This window comes from Colius striatus, chromosome W (genome assembly GCF_028858725.1).
Source record: "Colius striatus isolate bColStr4 chromosome W, bColStr4.1.hap1, whole genome shotgun sequence".
Taxonomy (NCBI): Eukaryota; Metazoa; Chordata; class Aves; order Coliiformes; family Coliidae; genus Colius; species Colius striatus.
Window position 1 is genome coordinate 19,640,266 of NC_084789.1, and position 12,077 is coordinate 19,652,342.

The window sequence follows — 12,077 nt, forward strand, 5'->3', positions numbered from 1 at the left end:
TGCCATACACCAAACTACTCACAAAGCACAGAACAAACTACCAACATACAACAATGATCTCTCGCTCCTCTGATTCCCTCTTGGGAGAACAGAAACACGGATTAGAACTCTGCACTCATGCTGCGAGTCTCATGCTACCACACACTCACACACAAGCACTCTGAAACACGAGTTAAGTTTAAAATGAGCTCTTAGCAATGTTAAAATATGCACAGTACTGTACAGAAATTTGACAGCAAATATACACGATGATAGCTATCATACATAGCGCTCCAGATATCCTGGCGAGGAGCGCCCAAGCGAATTCTCTAATTTCCCAGAGGCGAGCAGTATCAATCCCTCACCAGGCGCAAGAGGTATTTATATCCCCTTACGACTTACAGGGTCCTGGTAACCTCTACTACCCCTTGTCACTTCATGAGGTGTCCCAATCACAGCTTATAGACTCCTCCCCTGTACTCCCTGCGGGTATCCCCAATTTACATACCTGGTCTGCTGGCCAACAGTCCGTCTCTCCCCCTGCAGCGATTGGATGGGAATGAGAGACTCTCCGGAGAAACAGTCCGGTGGCGCGCCCAGAATGTCCCACACCTCACCCAGTCCAGCAGCCGGGCAGAGAGGGTCTCCTGCCTGGCTCGTCAATTCATGTGCAGAACAAACTCTCTAACAGGGTTAAGCAGGTAAGTATTGCACTGGCGGGTGCGAGGGAGATAGTTCTGCCCAGCTCGCACACTCTATTGTCTAACAAAGGGCTACTTATAGGGTACAGGTAGGGGTGTGCATAAGCACCTACTACATATTCATGACCTATCCCCACTTCGTATTATAGAATCACAGAATGGAAGGAGTTCGAAGGGACCTTTAGAGATCATCTAGTCCAATCCCCTGCAGAAGCAGGTCCACCTAGATCAGGTCGCACAGGAACATGTCCAGGCGAGTCTTGAAGATATCCAAGGAAGGAGACTCCACAACCCCTCTGGGCAGTCTGTGCCACTGTCTGTCATCCTCACAGTGAAATAGTTTTTTCTTAGATTTAAATGGAACTTTTTGTGTTCCAGCTTCGTCCCATTACCCCTTGTCCTGTTGCTAGCTACTATAGAAAAAAGGGATGTCCCAACCTCCTGACACTCACCCTTTAGATATTTAGAAATGTTAATAAGATCTCCCCTCAATCTCCTCTTCTCCAGACTAAATAGCCCCAGTTCCCGCAGCCTTTCCTTTCTCTCCAGCAGTTCCCTGTCCCTCTTGAGCTGAGGAGCCCAGAACTGGACACAGGACTCCACATGAGGTCTCACCAGGGCAGAATAAAGGGGGAGAAGAACCTCCCTTGACCTGCTGGCCACACTCTTCTTGATGCATCCCAGGATGCCATTGGCCTTCTTGGCCATGAGGGCACATTGCTGGCTCAATCAGGACTCCCAGGTCTCTCTCTGCAGAGCTGCTCTTCAGCAGTTTGACCCCCAGCCTGTACTGGTGCATGGGGTTGTTCCTTCCCAGATGCAGGACTCTGCACTTGTCCTTGTGGAACCTCATGAGGTTCCTCTCTGCCCAACTCTTAAGCCGGTCGAGATCTCGCTGAATGGCAGCACAGCCTTCTGGGGAATCAGCCAGTCCTCCCAGTTTGGTGCCATCAGGGAACTTGCTGAGGGTACACTCTGTCCCCTCATCCAGGTGGTTGACAAAGATGTTGAACAAGACTGGCCCTAGAATCAATCCCTGTGGAACTCCACTGGCCATAGGCCTCCAACTCAATTCTGTGCCGTTGATCACCACCCTCTGGGCTCTGTCATTCAGCCAGCTCTCCATCCACCTCACTGTCCATTCATCCAAGCCACACTGCTTGAGCTTTCTGATGAGGATGTTATGGGAGACAGTGTAAAAAGCCTTGCTGAAGTCAAGATAGATGACATCTGCTGCTCTCCCCTCATCTATCCAGCCGCTTATGCACTCATAGAAGGCATCTAGTTGGTCAAACATGATTTCCCCTTGGTGAATCCATGTTGACTCCCACTGATAACCATCTTTTCCTTCATATGTTTAGTAGCAACATTGAGGATGAGCTGTTCCATCACCTTTCCAGGGATGGAGGTGATGCTGACTGGCCTGTAGTTTCCTGGGTCGTCCTTCCTGCCCTTTTTGAAGACTGGAGTGACACTGGCCTTTCTCCAGTCCTCAGGCACCTCACCTGTCCTCCATGATTGTTCCAAAATGATAGAGAGAGCCTTAGCAATCACATCAGTCAGCTCCCTCAGCACTCTAGGATGCATCCCATCAGGACCCATTGACTTATGAGCTTGGCCAACAAGTCTTTAACCTCAACCTCTTCCTCTTCCACCCAGGGCAAGTCCTCTGCTGTCCTGGCCATCCTGCTATCCTTGCTGGGCTGGGCTCCCCGAGAGCTGGCCTCAGCCGTAAAGACTGAAGCAAAGAAGGCATTCAGTACTTTGGCCTTCTCTGCATCCTCAGACACCAGGGCACCCTCAGCGTTTAGCAGCGGGCCCACATTCCCCCTCGCCATCCTTCTGCTGCTGATGTACTTGAAAAATGCCTTATTGCTGTCCTTAACTTCCCTGGCTAAATTTAATTCTAGAAGATCTCTAGCCTTCCTAGTTGCACCCCTGCATGCCCTGGCCATGTTCCTATAGTCTTCCCAAGAAGCCAGCTCCTGTTTCCACCTCTCATAGATGGCTGCTTTCTGCCTGAGTTGTCCCAGCAGATCCTTGCTCATCCATGGAGGCCTCCTACCTCCTTTTCCTCCTTTCTTGCGCATTGGGACACCCTGATCCTGGGCTTGGAGGAAGTGGTGCTTGAAGATCATCAGGTCATCAGGTGCAGTCAACATGGTTTTACCAAATGGAAGTCATGTTTGAGTAATCTGACAGCCTTTTATGAAGACATAACCAGGTGGATAGATGGTGGTAGTGCAGTGGATATGGTTTATCTTGATTTCAGTAAAGCATTTGACAGCGTCTCCCACAGCATCCTCACAGCAAAACTGACAGAATGTGGGCTGGATGATCAGGTAGTGAGGTGGACTGTTAACTGGTTGAAGGGAAGAAGTCAGAGTTGTGATCAATGGGGCAGGGTCTAGTTGGAGGCCTGTGTCTAGTGGAGTCCCTCAGAGGTCGGTGCTGGGACCAGTACTGTTCGATATATGCATTAATGATCTTGATGAGGGAACAGAGGGCACTGTCAGCAAGTTTGCTCATGATGCTAAACTGAGGGGAGTGGCTGACACCCCACAAGGCTGTGCTGCCATGCAACGAGACCTGGACAGGCTAGAGAGTTGGGCAGGGAGAAATCTAATAACATTCAACAAGGGCAAGTGTAGAGTCTTGCATCTGGGAAAGAATAACCCATGTACAGGTTGGGGAATGAACTCTTAGAGAGTAGTGTAGGGGAAAGGGATCTGGAAGTGTTGGTGGGCAGCAGGATGAGCATGAGCCAGCAATGTGCCCTCGTGGCCAAGAAGGCCAATGGCATCCTGGGGTATATTAGCAGGGGTGTGGGCAGTAGGTCGAGAGAGGTTCTCCTCTGCCTCTACTCTGCCCTCGTGAGACCACATCTGGAATACTGTGTCCAGTTCTGGGCCCCTCAGTTCAAGGACAGGGAGCTGCTGGAGAGAGTTCAGCACAGGGCCACAAAGATGATGGAGTGGAGCATCTCCCTTTTGATGAAAGGCTGAGGGAGCTGGGGCTCTTCAGCTTGGAGAAGAGGAGACTGAGGGGTGACCTCATTAATGTTTACAAATACATAAAGGGTGGGTGTCAAGAGGATGGAGCCAGCCTGTTCTCAGTGATGTCCAATCATAGGACAAGGGGCAATGAGTACAAGCTGGAACATAAGAGGTTCCAAAGAAACACAAGGAAGAATTTGTTTCCTGTGAGGGAGCACTGGAACAGGCTGCCCAGATGGGTTGTGTAGTCTCCTTCTCTGGAGACATTCAAAACCCATCTGGACAAGTTCCTGGGTGACCTACTCTAGGTGGTCCTGCTCTGGCAGGGGAGTTGGACTGGATGATCTTTCGAGGTCCCCTTCCAGCCTTTAAGATTCTGTGATTCTGTGAAAAGCAGCTCTGCCCACACACCCACGTACCCCTCTGACCTGTACACAGAATGACAGAGTTTATACTCACAAGTTCCCCCAGCAACAACTGACAAAGGAGCAGAAGCAGCTTTTGCTTTCGTCAGCCTTGATTTGCTAAAGAAACGCACACAATGCTCAGAGGAAGCTGTTCTTCTCACATGAGGAGTACGTCCTCTGCACACTGCCCCATGCTCAGGGCATGAGGGAGGTGGGACTGCAGAGGGGAATGAGCTGCAGCATCCCCAAATCACCCTCAAGCACCACTTCTGCAAGAGCTAAACAAGTGACGAGAAACCACAGGAGCGGATCAGAAGCTGCCAGTTACAGGCAAGGCAAACGAATGCTGTGTCTTGAAGGTCACTTCTCTGAAATCCAGACCAGTTCTTAGTAAGGCTTCACCAATGAGGGCTTTGCCCTACTCAGGGACACAAATCAGGAAGCAGCTTCTCCAGCTGCTCTCTGCTACCCACCACCTGCACCAGCTGCAAGAGGAGGCTCTTCCCAAGGCAGCTATCACTACAAAAGCCCAATTTTATTCCTCTGCTTTACAATAAGACCCTCAACATGAATTTATCTTCAATCTGACCTTCAGCACAAGCCACATAAAACCCCTCGCAGCTGATAAACACTCACTTGTGACCTCAGATTCCTACTCACGGAAGTCTTGAGATGGGATTCTCCCAAGAAAGCCCCAAGTCCTTTAGCTGTTTTGACTCTTGAGCCCACATCACAAGAGGCACATGACCATGACCAGAACCTTTTCAGTACTACAGCTTTCAGCCACTTGCCCAGCAAGACTTCCCCCTTGCACCATTTATAAACCAGCTGACTTCCCCTCACCCAGCAGATAAGGCAAGGACAGAAACCAGCAGGACACAGGGAGCTGGGGGGAGGGAAACACTCAGCAAGAGGTGGTAGCACCTCAACCTGCATTTCAAGAGGAGGAACTGCAAAACACTTGATATGCAGCAGCCACAGTCTCTGTGGCTCCTCTCATTCAGTGTTTGAGGCTCAGCAGGACACTGGAGTGTGAAGGACACACTCAACATCTCTTGCTAAGCACACAGTGCTCACAGCAAAATGGACCAACATGCTGTAAATCTCTCCAGTCCTTACCTGTGAACAGGGGGCTGAACACAACCGGGGAAAAGGCACTTTGAGTTCTCGTGAGTCTATGTTTCCTGTTGGAAATGAGAAAAACATGGTCAGTAGAGACAGGGAAATCTGGGGCATCCCCTCAGAAGAAAGTACTGTTGGATCTTCTCAAACCAGGAGAGCCTTCACCACTCTTTACAGAAGCTTGAGAGAACTCAATGCACCATGTATTCTGTTCCTTCAGCAGTGATTTGGCTTAAGTAGGGCAGTCAACCAGTAAAGCTAGGTCTCTGTCCTGCTACAAACTAAATCTCTAACTAGGTAATTAATAAAGCCTTTGGAAGAAAAAATCCCAAGCAAGTATGGCAGCTGGAGCCAAGAAGTTGTTTCACAACAGACGTCACACTATGTCTCTCTGGATCAGGCATTGCCAAATGCCTTTGACAAACAGGTTGAGTCCCTGCACAATTAGGGGTTGTGCCTCGAGCAAGCGCAGTGAATGCCCTCACGCTGTGTTCAGAGGACATCATCTCCCCAAAGGGTTCCAAAATGCAGGTGAAGGGTAAGTGAGCTAAACCCAGAGCTGTCAAGATGGGACAGCTAAAAACACACTTCTGATGAGGACCCAGGAATACCAGCAATTCCAGTGAAGCTTTCTTTCCAAATCAGCCATTTTATAGCCACATCATAGCCAGCCCTGTGCTTTCTTCTCCAGCTGGTGGTGGTGCAAGGAGTGGGAAGAGTGAGAGAAACCATGTGGACTCCAAGGTCAGTGACGAGAGGAGGAGGTGTGCTGGAGCAGAGACTCCCCTGCATTCTATGGAGAGGACTGGTGAAGCTGAGATTTGTTTGAATTTTGCTAAAGGCCCCGCATCAGGGACAGAGATTCATTTTGATAATGAGCCCGTATCAGGGGCAGTGACTCATTTTGCTAAAAACCCCAAGCCAGGGGCAGTGACTATGGCCGGAGGAGGCCGTGTCTCATGGGAGGGACCCAATCACTTTGTTACAGTCCGCAAGCCGGGGCAGTGATTCTCTTCATTAAAACTATGGCCAGAGGAGGCCATGTCCCGTGGAAGGCACCCAATATTCAGAGAGGTTGTAACTGTGGGGAGGAACCCACGACAAAGAAGCTCATTAAACTTATGCCCAGAAGAGGCCAAGTCCCATGCAAGGGACCCTGTATCTGCAGAAACTGCAACCGTGGCAAAGAATCCACGCCAGAGATATTCACTAAGGACTGTGTCCCGTGTGAGGGACCCTGTATCAGCAGAAGCCGCAGCTACTGGGAACAACCCACCCCAGAGAAGTTCATTAAGGACTGTGTCCTGGGGGAGGAACCCCATGTTGGAGCAGGGGAAGAATGCCAGGAGTCGTCCTCATCTGAAAGAGAGAAGCGGCAAAGCCCATCTGTGAGAGACTGACCACATTCCCCACTCCCTGCCCCCCTGAGCTGTTGTGGGGGGAGGAGGTAGAGATATCGGGAGCAGTGAGCTGGGCCCGGGAAGAAAGGAGGGATGGGGGAGGGAGATCTTAAAGTGCTGGTTGTCATTTTCTCAATCATCCTACTCCCTTTTTGCTTTTTGTTCCGTTCTGTTTCTTGTAGGCAGCAGAATAAACTTTCCTACTTTCCTCTCTCATTCTGTTTTGCCCAGAACCGTAATTGGCAGCGAGCCCTCGCTGCCCTTGTCTCAATCCACAACAACCTTGCTCATCATTTTACTCCCATTTTGCTGGGGCCTCCACCGTCCTAACGAGGGTGGGGGTGAATGGGGCCTGTTGTGGTGCTTCTGTGCTGGCTGGGCAAAACCATGACAACAAAAAGTACAAACACAGCATGTATCAGCACCAGTGTGGCAGCAGGCCCAGGGCAGTGAGTGTCCCCCTGCACTGGGCCCTGGTGAGGCTGCAGCTCGAGTGCTGTGTTCAGTGTTGGGCCCCTCACTGCCAGAGGGACACTGAGGGCCTGGAGTGTGGCCAGAGCCGGGCAGCAGAGCTGGGGAAGGGGCTGGAACACAAGTCTGATGGGGAGCAGCTGAGGGAATTTGGGTGTTCAGCCTGGAGAAGAGGAGGCTGAGGGGAGACATGAGGTGGGTGTGCACGTCAATGTCTTCTCCCAAGTAACAAGTGACAGAACATGAGGAAACAGCCTAAAGTTGCCCCAGGGGAAGTTTAGATTGGAGCTGAGGAAGAACTTTTTCCCTGAGAGGGTTGTCAGCCCCTGTTCCAGGCTTCCCAGGGAGGTGGGGGAGTCCCCATCCCTGGAGCTGTTGCAAAGCTGTGGAGCTGAGGTGCTGAGGGCCATGGGTTAGTGGTGGGCTGGGCAGTGGGCAGGCAGGAGGTAGGCTCCAAGAGCTTAAAGGGCTTTTCCAAAAAAACCAATTCTGTGATTCTAATATCAACTAATCTTATATTATAACAGCTCTGTTCCTACCCACTAAGCCAGACAGAAAGGAGCATTGCTGGCATTTTGCTATTACCAAAACAGCTATATTTTATGCCAACACTTTACACCCATCACTTTCTGAGACTTCTCTTTTCTAGCAAGCTCACACCAGCTGCAGGGTGAGAGCAAGAAACTATTCACATGGACTGAATCCTCCACTTCCCAGATCAGTCTCCATCAAAATCACCTACTTCCACATCTTCTCCTTCTGCCCTCAAGTTCTGCAGCATCGCCACGATGCTCAAACCCAAGGAGAGCTAATTATGAGGGACCAGTACCCAAAAGCTGCTGCATCAGTTCATCCCAGCCCTTCAGAGCTGGAGGAAGCCAAAGGTCAGGAACGCTGTGAGCAGTTCTTGCACAGCTTCACGCACACAAAACTGGGAGCTCCAGCAAATAAGGATTTTTAGGGTCAGTTACTCACCGTTTCTGCAATCACAGAATCACAGAATAGCAGGGGTTGAAAAGGACGTCTAGAGATCATTTAGTGCAAAACCCCTGCTAAAGCAGGTTTCCCTCAATCAGGGGGCACAGGAACGCATCCAGGTGGGTTTGGAAACCTCCTGAGAAGGAGCCTCCACACCCTCCCTGGGCAGCCTGTGCCAGGGCTCCCTCACCTCAGCACCAAACAAGTTTCTCCTTATGTTTAAGTGAAACTTTTTGCATTCCAGCTTATGTCCATTACCCCCTGTCCTGTCACAACAGAAAAAAAAGTGCTGCCTCATCCTCTTAACAAATACCTTTTAAATACTTGTGTTAGTAAGATCTCCTCTCAATCTTCTCCAGGCTGGACAGTCCCAGTTCCTGCAGCCTTTCCTCATAAAAAAGACGCTCCAGTCCCCTGATCATCTTGGTGGCCCTCCACTGGCCTCAGGAGCCCAATTTCTGTGGCTACTGTCTACGCAGCTAGCACTTGCCACAGGGCTCATCCCAAAGCACTGTCCTGTTAACACTAAGGAAAGTCTTACCAGGCCACCCAAACTGGCTACATGCTGCTCAGTGCACATAACAACATGAAGTGGTGTTAATCAACCAAGGTCACCCACACAGACAACTTAGAGGACGGGGGTACCAACCTGGCAAGTGATCCACAGCAGCTGTCTGCACCCATCCACCTGCAGAACCAGTGCCTCATTCCATCCCCTTTCCCTTCAATTGCCTCTGCAGTACAAATCCCTTCCAAAAAAACCCCAGTTTCACTGATATAACCTTTAAACACCAACACCCAGGCCCTGGGTGAAAAGTTGCACATTGGCAACTCCACATTTCTTAAACCTCTTGCAGCTCAGCAGAATCCAACTACTGATTTTAGATAATGGAGCTGGCTTCCTTCCTAACTGCTGCTACAGCTGGGAGGCAATGCTGCACCATGTGCCTCCAGGCCTGGCAGCACAACGGGAAGCTTGGGCAGCAACTCCAAAACACCAGGAACATTGCATCTTGTGGATGTTTAAAAGAAAAAGCCAGGCTAGATAACTCCCACTACACACCCAGGTGTGGGAATAAAGAACTGGTAAATGGCAAAAAATGTAAATCAACCTTCAGAGTATGAGACTGATTGCTGGTGAATGAGATAATGTTATAGAATGCCTGGTTGCGAGTGTGAGAAGCAGCAGTGTGAGAGTGGAAAACAGGCAAAGCCTGAAGGTCAGCAGGATGCAAAAGCAAAAACAGGTATTATGTAACTTTGACAATAAATTGGGGGCTTGCATACAGCAGAGCAGCACTTGCTCATGGCAATGCTCCCCCTTCAGCAATCCTGAGTGGTTTTAGTGTGTTTCACTACATCACCCCAATCCTGGCTGACCTGAGACCGGCAAGTGGTGCCCTGGTGTGAGGCGAAGTAATCATCGGTGTGCTTGTAGGCCGAGGAGGAACGACGTGCGGACAAAAACTTTTTCCTCTGCCTCTGGTGAGTAACAGACAGCAGCACCTGTCTATGAGAAGCTATTGGCATATGTAAGTGCAGAAAGGGTTTCCTTTTCTCCCTATCTCCCATCAGGCCTTTCAGGGGAGCCAGCGCTCCAGACCCTCGGCATCCGCCGGCCACCGGCTCCCGGCCGGGCCCTCCACGGCACACGGCTTGTCTGTGCCGCGCCTTCCTGCCACCAGCTCCTGGCCAGGTTCCCCGCAGCACACAGCTTGTCCGTGCCGCACCCCCTCCCCACCCCCGCCACTGTCAATTCGCACCCCACCCCAACCTGAACCCCCCCTCCTGAGGCATCCCTGGTAGAAGTCCAGGGAAAAGGGTCTGTTTTAGAGGCATGTTTTAGGGAAGCATTAAATAATGGGGACCCTGTGGCATTTGCAGTGATTTTAAAATCCCAACAGCCGCAACACAAGTCCCCGCCGTATGCAGTTTTTTAAGAGCTGCGGAAAAGTATTAATGAGAAGGGGCTTCAGAACCTGTTTACAGCAGGTATATTGGAGGGAATCTCTAGCAGATATCAATTGGTCCCGTGGGACTGGCAAGCACTTATAAAAACAGTGTTAACACCAGCACAGTATTGTATTTGGAGGATTGAGTATGTAGATCTGTGTACTCAGCAAGCCATAGAAAATTTGACTGACGACACACCGATAGGTTATGAGATGCCAGTATTTTACATATATTCCCTCTCCTGGACACTGGAGCTGAAGTTACTGTATTGCACAGTGATATTTATAATAAAAAGCTGTATCACAGATATGTGGATTGGAGGGAAGTTCAACCCCGCCCTCCAAGCTAAGGTTGCCTTAACACTAGGAAATGCTATGCCATTTACTGCTATGGTGCTAATTGCTCCAATTAAGGAGTGTATTTGGAGTACTGATGTGTTGGCAGGACACATGGTTGAAACTTTAAATGGTCATTTTTTTTCTTCGGGACTTCCCAGGCAGCATTTGCCATTCGATCTCTAACTGTCCTGTGTGGATTCCCAAAGTGGGATCCGGTTGTGCTGCCCGTGCCTACCAAGGTGGTAACTGTAAATCAATTTTGTATTCCAGGAGCAGAAGAGGAAATTTCCCAAACCATTCAGGTACCTCAAGAATCAAGAATTGTTAGGGAAACTGTGACTGCTTTTAACAACCCCATTTGGCCTGTCCAAAAACCAGATGGCACTTGGAGAATGACTGTAGGTTATACAAAATTGAATAAAGTTACTTCCCCTCCCTCTTGCAGTTAGGCTATTGGACACAGTAACTCTTAGAGAAAAGATAAAAAATCAGCAAAAATGTACAGCCTTGGAAGGTGGTGACAGATCTTGCTAAACCTGTCTTTTCTATAGTTGCTTCAGAAAAGCAAAGACCAGTTTGCCTTTACCTTTGCGAAGATTCATATAGTAAACCCTGAGAATGCCATATGGTTCTGTACCTCAACTTCTCTTAGTTTACATCCTTTGCTGATATCAGACTCTCGAGTTCTTGTATTTCAGATACCTTTGACAAACACCTGTGTCTGATCTAGAGAAGACAGTATTGGAACAATATTACTGATATCGTGAACCCAACATGAAAGTGAAGCCCAATCTGAAAGAGTGAAGCCACAGCTCTCCAGTGTGTGGACAATTACCCCACATCAGGTTACCAAACCCAAACTAATATTAGCTGAAGGAGCTGGTTGCTCCAGTGTATGTATTACTGAAAGATTATACTCCCCTTTTCCTCTTTTATCACAGGATGGCTCATTGTGCTTTATAGTCTGTGCTACAAGCACATACACTGTACATATTTCTGCAAGATCAGTATGGCAATATTTAACTCAGCCTCCACTGTAACTAATTAATCTGCCTTTTACATTGAAGGAGGTTCAGATCTTTTAACAACGTGTTTCACTGGTATGCCAACCCCGGTAGAAAAACAGAAATTCAGGACAGAACTTCTGAAGGTCTTATAGACACAGGAGCAGATGTTTCTGTGAGCATACATCATCTGAGCTTGCCCGGACTGTCAGCAGACCAGGGGTACCCACCCTGTCAATGCAGTGAATCCAAGAAAAACTGGTAAGATAGGCATTGCATGGAGACAAGATGGAAAGTGGCAGACTTGTACATGTTATCAAGAGGGTTCTACACAGAGAACTGAATTATGAGCTGCCATCCTAGCCCTGCAAACTTTTCCGAAGCAGGAAGTAAATATAGTCGCTGACTCAGCATACATAGTTAAGGTCGTACGGCGACTTGAAATGGCATTAGTAAAAGAAATCAATGATAAGAAACTGTTATCTACATTTTTAACATTACAAGCATTGATTGATAAGCGGCAAAATCCTTTGTTTATTACTCATATTCGATCACACACTAATTTACCTGGATCATTGACAGAAGGGAATGCCCACGCAGTCGCAATTGTAGCAGCCACATTAGCCTTCCAAAAAGCTCAGGCTTCTCACAATTTTTTCCACCAAAATGCACGGAGCCTGCAGAAGACATTTGACCTTACTAAATCACAGGCTTTGGACATCATTCGA

General features: G+C 49.0%; 1 protein-coding gene across 1 annotated transcript in view; it reads right to left on the reverse strand.

The window, feature by feature from the left end:
* LOC133628646 (suppressor of cytokine signaling 7-like) overlaps nucleotides 1-12,077 on the reverse strand; it is a 77,288-nt gene that overhangs the window by 50,251 nt on the left and 14,960 nt on the right. Inside the window, exon 2 of the mRNA XM_062017055.1 lies at nucleotides 5,203-5,267. Coding sequence (XP_061873039.1) covers nucleotides 5,203-5,267 — 65 coding nt within the window. The remainder of the gene's footprint in view (nucleotides 1-5,202; nucleotides 5,268-12,077) is intronic.